The 12,232-nt window shown below is 41.7% G+C and overlaps 1 protein-coding gene across 1 annotated transcript; it reads left to right on the top strand.

Moving 5' to 3' along the window:
- The first annotated feature begins 825 nt into the window (after positions 1-825).
- LOC120017562 (potassium voltage-gated channel subfamily G member 3-like) lies at positions 826-11,980 on the top strand. The gene is made up of 2 exons (XM_038960404.1): positions 826-1,736; positions 7,687-11,980. The coding sequence occupies exons 1-2, from the start codon at positions 1,084-1,086 to the stop codon at positions 8,330-8,332; spliced, it is 1,299 nt and encodes a 432-aa protein (XP_038816332.1). The 5' UTR covers positions 826-1,083; the 3' UTR covers positions 8,333-11,980.
- Positions 11,981-12,232: the final 252 nt, after the last annotated feature.

The raw sequence follows: 12,232 nt of genomic DNA on the forward strand, positions 1-12,232 counted from the left end.
AACAGCACATAAAGGCACCAGGGCATACTGTGATTAGGCCTATATTTATAATATTTTTACCAATAAAACTGAATACTGTAAAAGTTTAAAGAAATCTATCCCGATGTAATGTAGTGAACATTATACCATAATCCAGTCCGTGTATTGGTACTGTGGGATTTCAGTTCCATGTTTTACAGTAACAATTAGTAAAATCAGTCAGTGTGACTGATTTTACTAATCAGTCACTACCAAAAAAAACACAATTCATTTATAATACTTTGACTATATTGTTTCACAGACATATTGTTGCATTTTATCTGGTTTGTGCGAAATCGATAAGAATAATATAAAACCAGTCTGCACACCACCAAGGTGAATTGGTTTAGTCTTGACTCTTGGTTGACAGTGTTGGGGGATGGGTAATGTATTGATGCTCGAGTGCCAAATCAACACACATTTGTTTCTATTTGTCTTAGTTACTTATTTTTTATATTTATGAGTCTTATTTTTGTGTATAATTTTTATATTTATATAGTTTTAAATGTTATGAATATTTATTTGTGTTCCAAATGCCTGAATAAAATTACAGTTAGTGCAGAATGGTGCATTTTTTTGGGGGGGGGGGTACGCCCAGGGAGCCATACAAGCTAGAATTGTGTGTGTGTGTGTGTGTGTGTGTGTGTGTGTGTGTGTGTGTGTGTGTGTGTGTGTGTGTGTGTGTGGGGGGGGGGGTGTGTGTGAGCGAGAGACCCGTGTGACACTACTCGGATCTGCACACGGAGGACTAGTTGGTTTGGACACTTGAGCTACAGGCGCTCAGAACACCATGACGTGCGAAAGGAGTCAGGTGCAAACGGCGAGTGCGCTCTGTTGCATGGTCTTCAAGAAAGCTCCAGTCGGTCAGATCTCTCTCAGAAGGATAATAACAAAAGAAAGCTAATAATAGCGGCCAAACACAATGACGACGTATTGACTCCTATATTGGACTTAGAGAGGGATAACGCATGATGGTTGTATAAGGAACGGGTGCCTTTTGGCGCTGTATAAATCGCAGAGGGTGCCTTTTTCAGTACTTTGCAAACACCTGTCAACAATTGGAAGATGAAGTTTGGGAAGAGCATCTGTATCCTTAATGTGGGTGGCACAAAATATGCGTTCCCTAAGGATGTGATAAAGGATTTCCCTCTGAGCAGAGTGAGCCGTTTGCACAAATGCGCATCGGAGAAAGAAGTACTGGAAGTGTGTGACGACTACGATCGGGAACGGAACGAGTTTTTCTTTGATAGGCACTCGGAGGCTTTTTGTTTCATCATGCTGTACGTGAAGTACGGGAAGCTACGGTTCGTCCCGCAGATGTGCGAGCTATCATTCTATAACGAGATGATTTACTGGGGACTGGAGAGCTCACACTTGGAGTTTTGCTGCCAGCGGAGACTGGACAATAAGATGTCCGACTCGTACATTAACTTCTCCGAGGAGGAAGTCAAACTCGAGGAAGAGTTGAAGGGAGAGAATTTGGTGACTCGCGTGGTCACGGAGAGAGAGGAGTCCAAGTGGCTGGAGAGAATGAGAAGTACTTTTGAGGAGCCGACTTCATCAGTCGCAGCACAAATCTTGGCCTCAGTGTCCGTTATATTTGTTTTAGTGTCCATGGTGATGCTTTGTGTGAGTACTTTGCCAGATTGGAAAACCGCTGAGAACAACAGCGTGGAGGAACACCGGTACAACCCAGACTCTTTAGAGCATCCTTCCGGGTATCTATGTCCTATTTTTTATTATATATTTCCAGATTTCTCCGTTATTTGATTGCCTGCGATGTTGTTACATTACATAGGATCAATACTCTACTTCTCAATGGACTTGTAACTTGTAAGGACCACAAGACTGCACAACGTTTTATTTCAGCTGATGTGACATAGGCCTACCAACACTAATTTAGAATGTATATTGTTGTATTCTGCATATAATACAGTGGAGGCTGGTGGGAGGAGCTATAGGAGGACGGGCTCATTGTAATGGCTGGAATGGAACCAAGTTAAGGGTTAAGATAAGGCACTCATTCCGAATGGTTAAGTTGAGGGTTGAGGTTTGGGAATGGAGTTAAAACATTACATTAAGTTTAAGCATTAAAATAAGTTTAAGTGCATTAAACATCAAACATTAAACCTTAAAGATGCACTATTCAGAAATCGCTCTGCCATTTCCTGGTTGCAATTTTTTTAAATAGTTCACCTAATTTCAGTTTGTGACAAAACAAGCAATTATAGTTTAGAGAATCACTGTACCATCTAAACCGCTGTGAAATATGTTTTCCATTACCAAAAATATTGTATTTTCAGCTGTTTGAAGCTGGTGTACAAAACCGAAAGTAAAAGATGCAAAAACGAAACTGGATGGGATGGGAAGCATAGAAATAGCGTACATAGAACAGATCTGATCTCCCAAAAAATTACATATTGCAGCTTTAAGTTTAACATTCATTCTGAATGGTTAAGGTTTGGGATAGGGTTAAAACATTCTGTTTAGGCACTCATTCCAAATGGTTAAGGTAAGGGATAGGGTTAAAACCAAACATTTCAATCCTGTGTTCATGATTGGGATCGAACACGCAACCTTCTGATCCAGAGTCATGGGATTACACCCGTCCACAATGCCATTACACACTGTTGCCCCTATGGCTAGTTTTGAAGGCATTTCCTGATGTCCTCAGGACATGGCTAGATGTCCAATTTCAACATAAATCTGGGAAAAAATAGGTTTGTAAACTGTCATTGCCTGTCTTGGTGAAAACAAGTAGCGCTCTCTATAGGCCTACTTTCAATGCATTTTCCTGCAAACGGTGGGTTTTCCCTCAACTACACCACTGGGCCTACTATTTAGTAGTCCCCGACAATGCCATTTCAAAGCAACATAAATGGCCGCTAGGGCGGCCCCAACCAAATGTTAGGGAAAAAACTATGTATATATTATATACTATTATTATTATTTTTAGAAGCCAGTCAGGGTCTCAACTTACTGTTGGTTAGGATAGTAGAATCCTGTGCAATTTCAAAATTTGGTTGTGCATCAGCAGCTTTCCTCTTGGTAATGTAATTCACTGACAGTCACTCAATTAGCCCATGTCAGCTTATATTTTATAGATTGCTAAGTAAATTGGTCTAGCCAGCTATCTAAACCTTGTAGTAATCGTGGCCGAATTACTGACGTGGCCAGGGGCCCTAACCACCAGGGAGTACTCATTGATTTTGTTAGTTATTCTCATTCAGATACAATATCATATAAACATGGAATAAGTCATGGCAAACTGTGTAGAATTGCAGGAAATGAGCTTTAAAACTGCAAAATCTTCTCAATGTCCTTATTATAGAACTCTTTTTTTTAATTATTTTATTATTTCACCTTGCTGCAGGAAATGAGCATTAAAACTGCTACATTTGATCTCCATACCATGGCAAAATGTGTAGAGCTGCACATTTTCTCTCCACCGCCAAGAAGGGGACCACTAAAATGTTTTGGCCATGAGGTGGGGGGGAGGGCAACCAAATCTTGCTTAGGGCCCCCAAAATGCTGGAAACGGCCCTGGTCCCCTACCACATGGTCTCCTGGCAACAGATTGTAAGAACCCCTGTGGGGAAGGGGGCAGAGGATGAGCTGAATGTTTATTAAAGTTAAATGTCAAGGGAGCTTCTGGTCTGATCCTACCAAGTGAACAACACATTTCATGTGCCAAAGTCTCCATTTTGTATGTTGGCCAATTGTCATTACAATATGACATATTATACTATACGGACACTTAAAGGTGTTCAATCTAAATGTTCATTGCCAGAAGCACCACTGTCCCTTGCACTATTGTCGTTTTTGTCATGCATTTTATCTTTCAGCCCTAAGTCGTCATAGTCTTTAACACAAGAGAGGCTGAAGAACTTAACAAGTTGGAGCATTGCCTCTCTTGTTACAGACAACACATGTTTACAGTGATACATTTAGATTAAGGCAGTACATGTAAATTAGTTGTGACTGTCTCGGCTCCCTTTTTGGATGAGCGCGTATGTATCGGTAACTGTCCAAGTTGCTGATTTTAGTGGCATCCTACAGTACCTCTCCAAGTACTGATTTTAGTGGCATCTGACAGTACCTCTCCAAGGCACTGATTTTAGAGGTAGCCTACTATAATACTCAGGACCTGTCCACAGTGCTGATTTTTAGTGGTAGCCTGCAGTACCTGTCCAATGTGCTGATTTCAGGTAGAGTACGCCTACCTTTATCATAGGAGACTGTCAAGGAGACAGGTACAAATAATTATGTATGGCTGTTTCTTGGTGTAATACACTCAGTTTCATGTCTACTTTTTTAAAGACTCATGTTTACTTTCAATGTTTTGAAGGAGATCAGAACATGAATCAATCAAATTTAGCCATGTATCAATACATATAACTGTGTGTCAGCCAATACTTCTGTCCATTTGTCTACAGAGCTGTTTGTCATCCCTTTCTTGTCTGCTCTCACTCTGCTCTTTAACCTGTGTGTCTGTCTTGTATCCATGACTGCCACGCGGACCGCTCTCAAGGTATTGGTACCTGAAAGGCACCCAACACTATCAGTGTGTGTGTGTGTGTGTGTGTGTGTGTGTGTGTGTGTGTGTGTGTGTGTGTGTGTGTGTGTGTGTGTGTGTGTGTGTGTGTGTGTGTGTGTGTGTGTGTGTGTGTGTAGTTGTAGGCAATGCAGGTAGGTATTGTTCTAAGCCAGTGGTGGGAGGTTATGGTTGTATCTGATTTGTTTCCCTTTTAAATGGGCAAATGTTTTTAAGTGAGCATGATGTCACAAATGCCAGTTGTCCCAAGGTAATACAGTAAAGGGTACTCACATTGTACTCAAGCAACTTAGGATGCACTAAATTAAAATACATTTTTGGGGGGGTTTGTATTATTTGATTCACACAACATGCCTACCACTTTGAAGATGCAAAATATTTTGGATTGTGAAACATACAAGAAATAAGGCAAAAAAACAGAACTTGAGCGTGTATAACTATTCACCCCCCCCCAAAGTCAATTCTTTGTAGAGCCAATCCTTTTAAATGATTCCCCTTAAACCACTCGAGTGTTGCTTTAGCAGTATGCTTAGGGTCATTGTCCTGCTGGAAGGTGAACCTCCGTCCCAGTCTCAAATCTCTGGAAGACAAACGGGTTTCCCTCAACAATTTCCCTGGATTTAGCGCCATTCATCATTCCTTCAATTCTGACCAGTTTCCCAGTCCCTGCCAATGAAATACATCCCCACAGCATGATGCTGCTGCCACCACCATGCTTCACTGTGGGGATGGTGTTCTTGGGGTGATGAGAGGTGTTGGGTTTGCACCAGACATAGCGTTTTCCTTGACGGCCAAAAAGCTAAATTTTAGTCTCATCTGAACAGAGTACCTTCTTCCATATTTTTGGGGAGTCTCCCACATGCATTTTGGCGAACACCAAACATGTTTGCTTATTTTTCTTTAAGCAATGGCTTTTCTCTGGCCATTTCCGTAAAGCCCAGCTCTGTGGCGTGTACGGCTTAGAGGTCCTATGGATAGATACTCCAATCTCCGCTGTGGAGCTTTGCAGATCCTTCAGGGTTATCTTTGGTATCTTTGTTGCCTCTCTGATTAATGCCCTCCTTGCATGGTCTTTTGAGTTTTGGTGGGCGGCCGTCTCTTGGCAGGTTTGTTGTGGTGCCATATTCTTTCCATTTTTTAATAATGGATTTAATGGTGCTCCGAGGGATGTTCAAAGTTTCTGAACTTTTTTTTTTACCCAACTCTGATCTGTACTTCTCCACAACTTTGTCCCTGACCTGTTTTGAGAGCTCCTTGGTCTTCATGGTGCCGCTTGCTTGGTGGTGCCCCATGCTTAGTGGTGTTGCAGACTCTGGGGCCTTTCAGAACAGGTGTAAAAATACTGAGATCGTGTGACAGATCATGTGACACTTAAATAAAGTCCACCTGTGTGCAATCTAACTAATTATGTGACTTCTAAAGGTAATTGGTTGCACCAGATCTTATTTAGGAGCTTCATAGCAAAGGGGGTGAATACATATGCACGCACCACTTTTTTTTTTAAACTTTTTTTTTAAAGTTATTTTTTTTCATTTCACTTCACCGAATTTGACTATTTTGTGTATGTCCATTACATGAAATCCAAATAAAAATCCCTTTAAATTACAGGTTGTAATGCAACAAAATAGAAAAAACACCAATGGGAATGAATACTTTTGCAAGGCACTGTACATCAGCATTTGACAACAGCATATTTTGATGGACTAAACTGTAACTGACTTTTGACTAGCTGACTGCAATCCCTCATTACAGCCCTACCTCTACTCTGGTCAATTGTGGCAGTCTGTCCTCACGCGCTCTACACCTAATAGGCATACTCAGGGCTCAGTCTCAACCAAGTCTAACTTGCCTTTAATTCATGGTATAATTAAGGTGGAAAAGAAGCCTCTAAAATCCCTTATCAGTATGCCTCTACCATATTCTTGCCTGGAGTATTCTGTACACACTGAGCTGCAATACATTTGTCTATAATGTCCAGACCCAGGAATGGTCTCAGAATCAAATGAAAGTAAAAAATGAGCATGCTACTTTGATTTGACATTTGCTGCTGTTATATGTTTTCAAATCAGTTTACTTGAGAACATTGTAAATGATCATGTGATTACGTCAGTCTGAGGGTTGTTTCTCACTATGTAGCTTAGTTAATAAGGCAAAGTATGGCGCCAAATATAATACTGTAAATTACAACCTCACTTAAAAACGCAGAATATCTTCTGCAGGTTCTGGCATAAAGAAATTCAGGTGGTCAGGTTGGTAAATTACAACAGGATTACGATGTCAAAATGACCAGGATTACAATGTGAAAATGTTAGAATATCAAGAATCAATTTATTGCATCAAAATGTAAGAGCGTCCATAAGTCATATCCCACTGGGCACAGACGTCAGTTCAACGTCTAGTTTTGATTTACATTTGGTTGAGTTGTCAACCATTGTCAATTCAACGTGAAATCAACAAAAAAATGGCACCATGTCATTGGACTTAGGTTAAAAGTTGGTTGAAAAAAAGACTAAATGCCCTTTTGTTGATGACTTTTTGCAAATCCAATCAGTTTTCCACGTTGATTCAACGTCATCACATAGATTGTTTTTGGTTGAGATTACATGGAAACAATGTTGATTCAACCAGAAAAAAAGGGTTAATAAAGGCTTTCCCTGTAGACCAGTGTTTCCCAACTCAAGTCCTTGAGTACCCCCAACAGCACACATGTTTGTTAAAGCCCCAGACAAGCACACCTGATTCAACTTGTCAACTAATCATCAAGCCCTCAATGAGTTGAATCAGGTGAGTTTTTCTGGGGCTACAACAAAAATGTGTGCTGTTGGGGGTATCCAAGGACAGGAGTTGGGAAACACTGCTGTAGGCTAACCCTTTTTTTTGTTTCAAAACACTTTCACCCAACGAATAGGCCCTAACCCTCAAGAAACCATTTAAGAACCCTTCAGTGAAAAGGTTCTACCAGAAACCAAAATGGATTCTACGTAGCAACTTTTTATTGTAAGAGTGTAATGTCTGCAGTCCATTGCTTGTAGATATACAGTAGTGTGTAGACCTACAGTGGAATTTCCAGCTCTCATGCTCACGGTAACTCTGCCTGGTTCTCCCTCCCACAGGATCATCGAGGCTGTGTGTATCGGCTGGTTCACCGCTGAGTGCATTGTGCGCTTCATCGTGTCGCGGGACAAGTGTGAGTTTGTCAAACGGCCCCTCAACATCATCGACCTACTGGCCATCACGCCCTACTACATCTCCATCTCCATGACGATGCTGACAGGGGAGAACTCCCAGCTTCAGCGGGCGGGCGTCACCCTGCGCGTTCTGCGCATGATGCGCATCTTCTGGGTGATCAAGCTGGCCCGTCACTTCCTGGGCCTGCAGACTCTGGGGCTAACACTGAGTCGCTGCTACCGGGAAATGGTGATGCTGCTGCTGTTTATCTGCGTGCCTATGGCCATCTTCAGTGCTCTAGCCCAGCTGCTGGAGCATGGCCTGGACCTGGAGTCGCCGAACGAGGACTACGCCAGCATTCCCGCCGCCTGTTGGTGGGTTATTATCTCCATGACCACTGTGGGCTATGGAGACATGTACCCCATCACCGTGCCTGGGCGAGTGCTGGGTGGCCTGTGCGTGGTGAGCGGCATCGTGCTCCTGGCACTGCCCATCACCTTCATCTACCACAGCTTCGTGCAGTGCTACCATGAGCTCAAGTTCCGCTCGGCCCGCTGTACGCGGAGCCTGCCCGCAGAGTTTCTCGACTGAGGGACCCCTGATGTCGCTACTCCCCCTGACAACTCTTCAGAGACCTCCATCCACCCTGGAAGTGTGCATCGATCGGAAACATGGCCTCTATCATTGGTCTCACACTTTATTTAACGTATTTTGTTGATTTATCCCTTGTCTTGGAACATCAGTATGAGGGGGTTATGTGTTTTGAGGTTTGCATATAGCACAGCCTTCTTCTTCAACAGTCAATTCCAAATAGGAAGTAACGGAACCCGATGGGGACAAGGACTGTTTCCACGGCTGCCATGGGGACAGTGGTGTTCGGGGCAGATGTCCCTGACAGGATGTCATCGTTGGAGGGCAGCTGGATTGTGTCAGACCAGACAGAGGCCTTCATATTACTGTGGATTATACAGAATTTAGCCAGTCTCACAGTACAACCTTCTTCTCACATGGCGACATGCCACAAAAGGGATTTGAGTTTTAATGCAATTTTCAATCCCACACTTCTGGCAATGTCACAGTGTGAGGATGGAAGGTGACATTTCTCTTCTCTTTCATAGATCATTTATTTCTAGTGTTCCTTTGGCCAGTCAGTGAACAACAATGCATTACCAAGAACCAAAGCGTATGAGTACAGTGAATACTGTTCCCTTTAATCTTTCACTTCAACGCTCACGCTTCCGTAGGCAAACCTGACAAATATAAAAACACAACACTTTGTGAATTTGAATGAGCCCATTTACAACTCAAACAAGGTCACATTCTAAACCTATTAACCATTCCACCTGAATACCAAACCAATGCAAAGTGGTTTTGAAAGGTATTTTTTTCGCAGAAACCAAGAGAGGGGGTGAGAGGGGTTGAACAAGAAAGAGTACAGTACCGTATGGGTCTGTCAGCTCAGCTGTGTAGGCAGGTCTTTAATGTGGAACACGGAGCCACAGAGCGAGAGTGTGTCATGGAGAAACTGGTGGTTCGGCTGACACCACACAGTGCAGTGAGGAGAGGGCATGTCTGCCTCAGCCTCGTGAGCGCTGCGAGTCTTCTGACTGGAGGAGTGGAACCATTTGTGGCTGGTCTCAAAACCTTGGTAGCCTCTTCCTGTCAAAACAAAGGCACTCGGCACAACCACCACAGCCTTGGTAGGCACTCCTCTCAATGTTGTTGTCTGGCCCACCCGCTTCTCCTCGACACTCTATCGACGCCATGTTTGGGTGGCTTGTGTGACACATTCGGCCTCCTTTCCTGCCAGAGTGAATTTGGGTGACTCTGAAAAGCTTTTATCATGCCTTCACTAATTTATTTTGTGGGTAATTGGGAATGGGATCATCGTGTGTTCTCTTCATATCAGCACTACCTGTTATCCTTAACAAGCACCATCTCTTTTTTTCTCAGATTGTGCATAGATGTGTTTGCTCTAGGACTGGGTTTTCGTGTTCGCTAACATAATCTGTAAATGTAATATTGTAAAGGGTTTGCTCTCTGAAAAACCCCAATCTGTTCTTGACCTCATTTTATCTGAATTCTATTTTCAACCAAAGCAGTTTTATATCTTCCAGAAGCACTTTTTATAGTGGGAGCAGAAAATGAAAGTTCATCAAGGTAATGATTAATGTATATGAGTGTTATTGTCAGAGTGCTCTATTTGATGTGATAGATATTGACTGCCGGGACTCACAGTCTAATTGTACTAGTGATGCTGGTTCTTTTGAAACAGATTTAGTTCCTTTGCTTTGTCCTCAGTGTTATAGTTTCCACTAGCTGCAGACAGCCCCATCTGCTCTCTCTGATCTACCCCCGCTTTCACTTGGCTGTTTTCCAAACCCAGTAGTCACAATGCTTTAACTATGTGGAATGTTGATGGGATAAGATTGATTAAAACCGTTATTTCAGAACTTTGGGCATCAGGGACTTGAAGAAGAGAAGGCTTGACTAGACTTAATCGACTTTGAAAATGTTAGATTTGCATTTATATTAGTATGCAGGATGGTGTTGTTCAGCGGTATTGGAAGAATTGTATTGCAAGAGCCTGTCATCTAAGCATTCCTTCCTATTCTCACTACAACTTCCCTGGAGGAAAACCAATTTCATTAAAACTTCAACAACTTCCAACAGGGGGAGTTTGCAATTCCAACGGCCCTAATATCTCTATGCCGACGATGAACTCAAACCAACAGGTGCAATATCACACCAAAGAGCCTGAGAGTAAACAACTTGAGAATTCACTTTGAGAATGTGAGCAAACAATGAGTTTTGAACGTGAAGGGAACAGGCAGCAACATGTAGCCTATCTCTGTAAGAGCCTCCTTACCAACGGAAATAATTTCCTGTCACTTACTCTTGTCATCCTTCACACGACAAACATGGTATATTATCTCTGCTCTCATTTATAAACTCATAGAAAGTCACATTGCTCCACAGCAATTAGGACTTGTAAATCTGACTAGCCTACTTTTCCTTGACATAAATCCACATCAATCAGATCTCCCTCGATTCTACTCCAATTTAGTGAAAATTTCCACAACATTCATCAGGGATTCTAACTGCTACAGGGGTAACTGAGACTTAATACCATTAAAAATCCAAGCCACACATGGACCACAAGCTGGACTTTCTCTAACCATATTCTGTCCCTCTTCTTCTTCGTCTATCTTTCTGTCTGCCTGACTCTTTTTCGCTCTCTCAGACACACACACACTCTCACACACAAAGGTGAGCGTTTTGTGAGTGGTTTTTCTCTTGGAGAGCTCCATTTTAATAACATGGGTAAACAAGAGAGTGGATTTCACTTGTGTTTTGCCAATCCAAACTGCACATACGTCTAATGAAAAATCAGAAAGGTCATCATAAATGACATTATGAATAAATCAATTGACACACAAAAAGGGGATTATAAATCAGGCAATAAAAACTAATTTTGAGAAGATTAAACATTGTTCACTGGTTATAAAATCATTGTGTGACCTATTTAATGTCTGTCTGACTGACACCCTGTCACTTCTGACATCGCTCTTCTCAATGAAATACTAAAATACTCCACGCCCCACTCAGTGCAATCTTGATATTTGGACCAGGACAATATTATGTGAGTATCTCTGTTGCCATCAGAATATGTATTTTGACAAAGGACTGAAACTGAAAATGAACTGTTCTGGAAAAGTTACTGTTGTGTTGAGGATCAGGTATAAAGCAATTGGATGTTGGTTGGAACAAATGTTGTATTTCTAAAATCAGTTTTTGAGAATAAGTGCAGAATATTTTCACTGCTCTTAAACCCTTTAGGACAGATTTCTATGCTCACAGTGGATGTAGTTGGGGAAAAAGTGGGCCCACATTTGTTACAATGGAAATAATTCAAGAGAAAAATACCTAATTATTATTTGAAAAGTTTGTAAATTTTCTACAAGATTTAAAATATGACTTATACTCACATAAATAGAGGACCTGCTACTTCTGGATACTGTACTTTGTCACACCCGAACACCTTATGTGGGCATCTCTAGCTTATTGCTGCTTCAATAGAATGTACAAGTGCAACAGTGCATATATCTCTTGAAGAAATGGTTGTGTTTCTGCAAGCCATATAGTTTTTTTCCCTTATTTTTTATGGAACCAGCTATTTTGTATAGAGCTTATGTTGTTTACAGATAGAATGGTTGTATTTAAATAAAGAAAATCTAAGTCTAATCTGCATGTCTGTCTGAGTACATTTAGGGCTTACATGACTGTACACATGCATTTATTTAACCAGGAAAAGTCCATTGAGAAGCAAGGGATACCTGGCCAAGAAGGCAGCAGCAATCAATACAACATTACAACAACAAAAAATAATGCGTACGATACAATCAGCACAACAACAACACAATCCAGTCTACAGAAACACACAATCTTGCATTGAGGAGCACTAATAAATCTAGGTGAAGCATTAGATTG

Source organism: Salvelinus namaycush, chromosome 22, assembly GCF_016432855.1.
Source record: "Salvelinus namaycush isolate Seneca chromosome 22, SaNama_1.0, whole genome shotgun sequence".
In the NCBI taxonomy this organism is placed as follows: domain Eukaryota; kingdom Metazoa; phylum Chordata; class Actinopteri; order Salmoniformes; family Salmonidae; genus Salvelinus; species Salvelinus namaycush.

What these genes read in the sequence shown, in the direction of transcription:
- LOC120017562 (XM_038960404.1), top strand. Translation starts at nt 1,084, where the DNA reads ATGAAGTTTGGGAAGAGCATCTGTATCCTTAATGTGGGTGGCACAAAA. An exon ending in TCTTTAGAGCATCCTTCCGG is followed by an intron (nt 1,737 to 7,686) that starts GTATCTATGTCC and finishes TCCCTCCCACAG; the next exon opens with GATCATCGAGGCTGTGTGTA.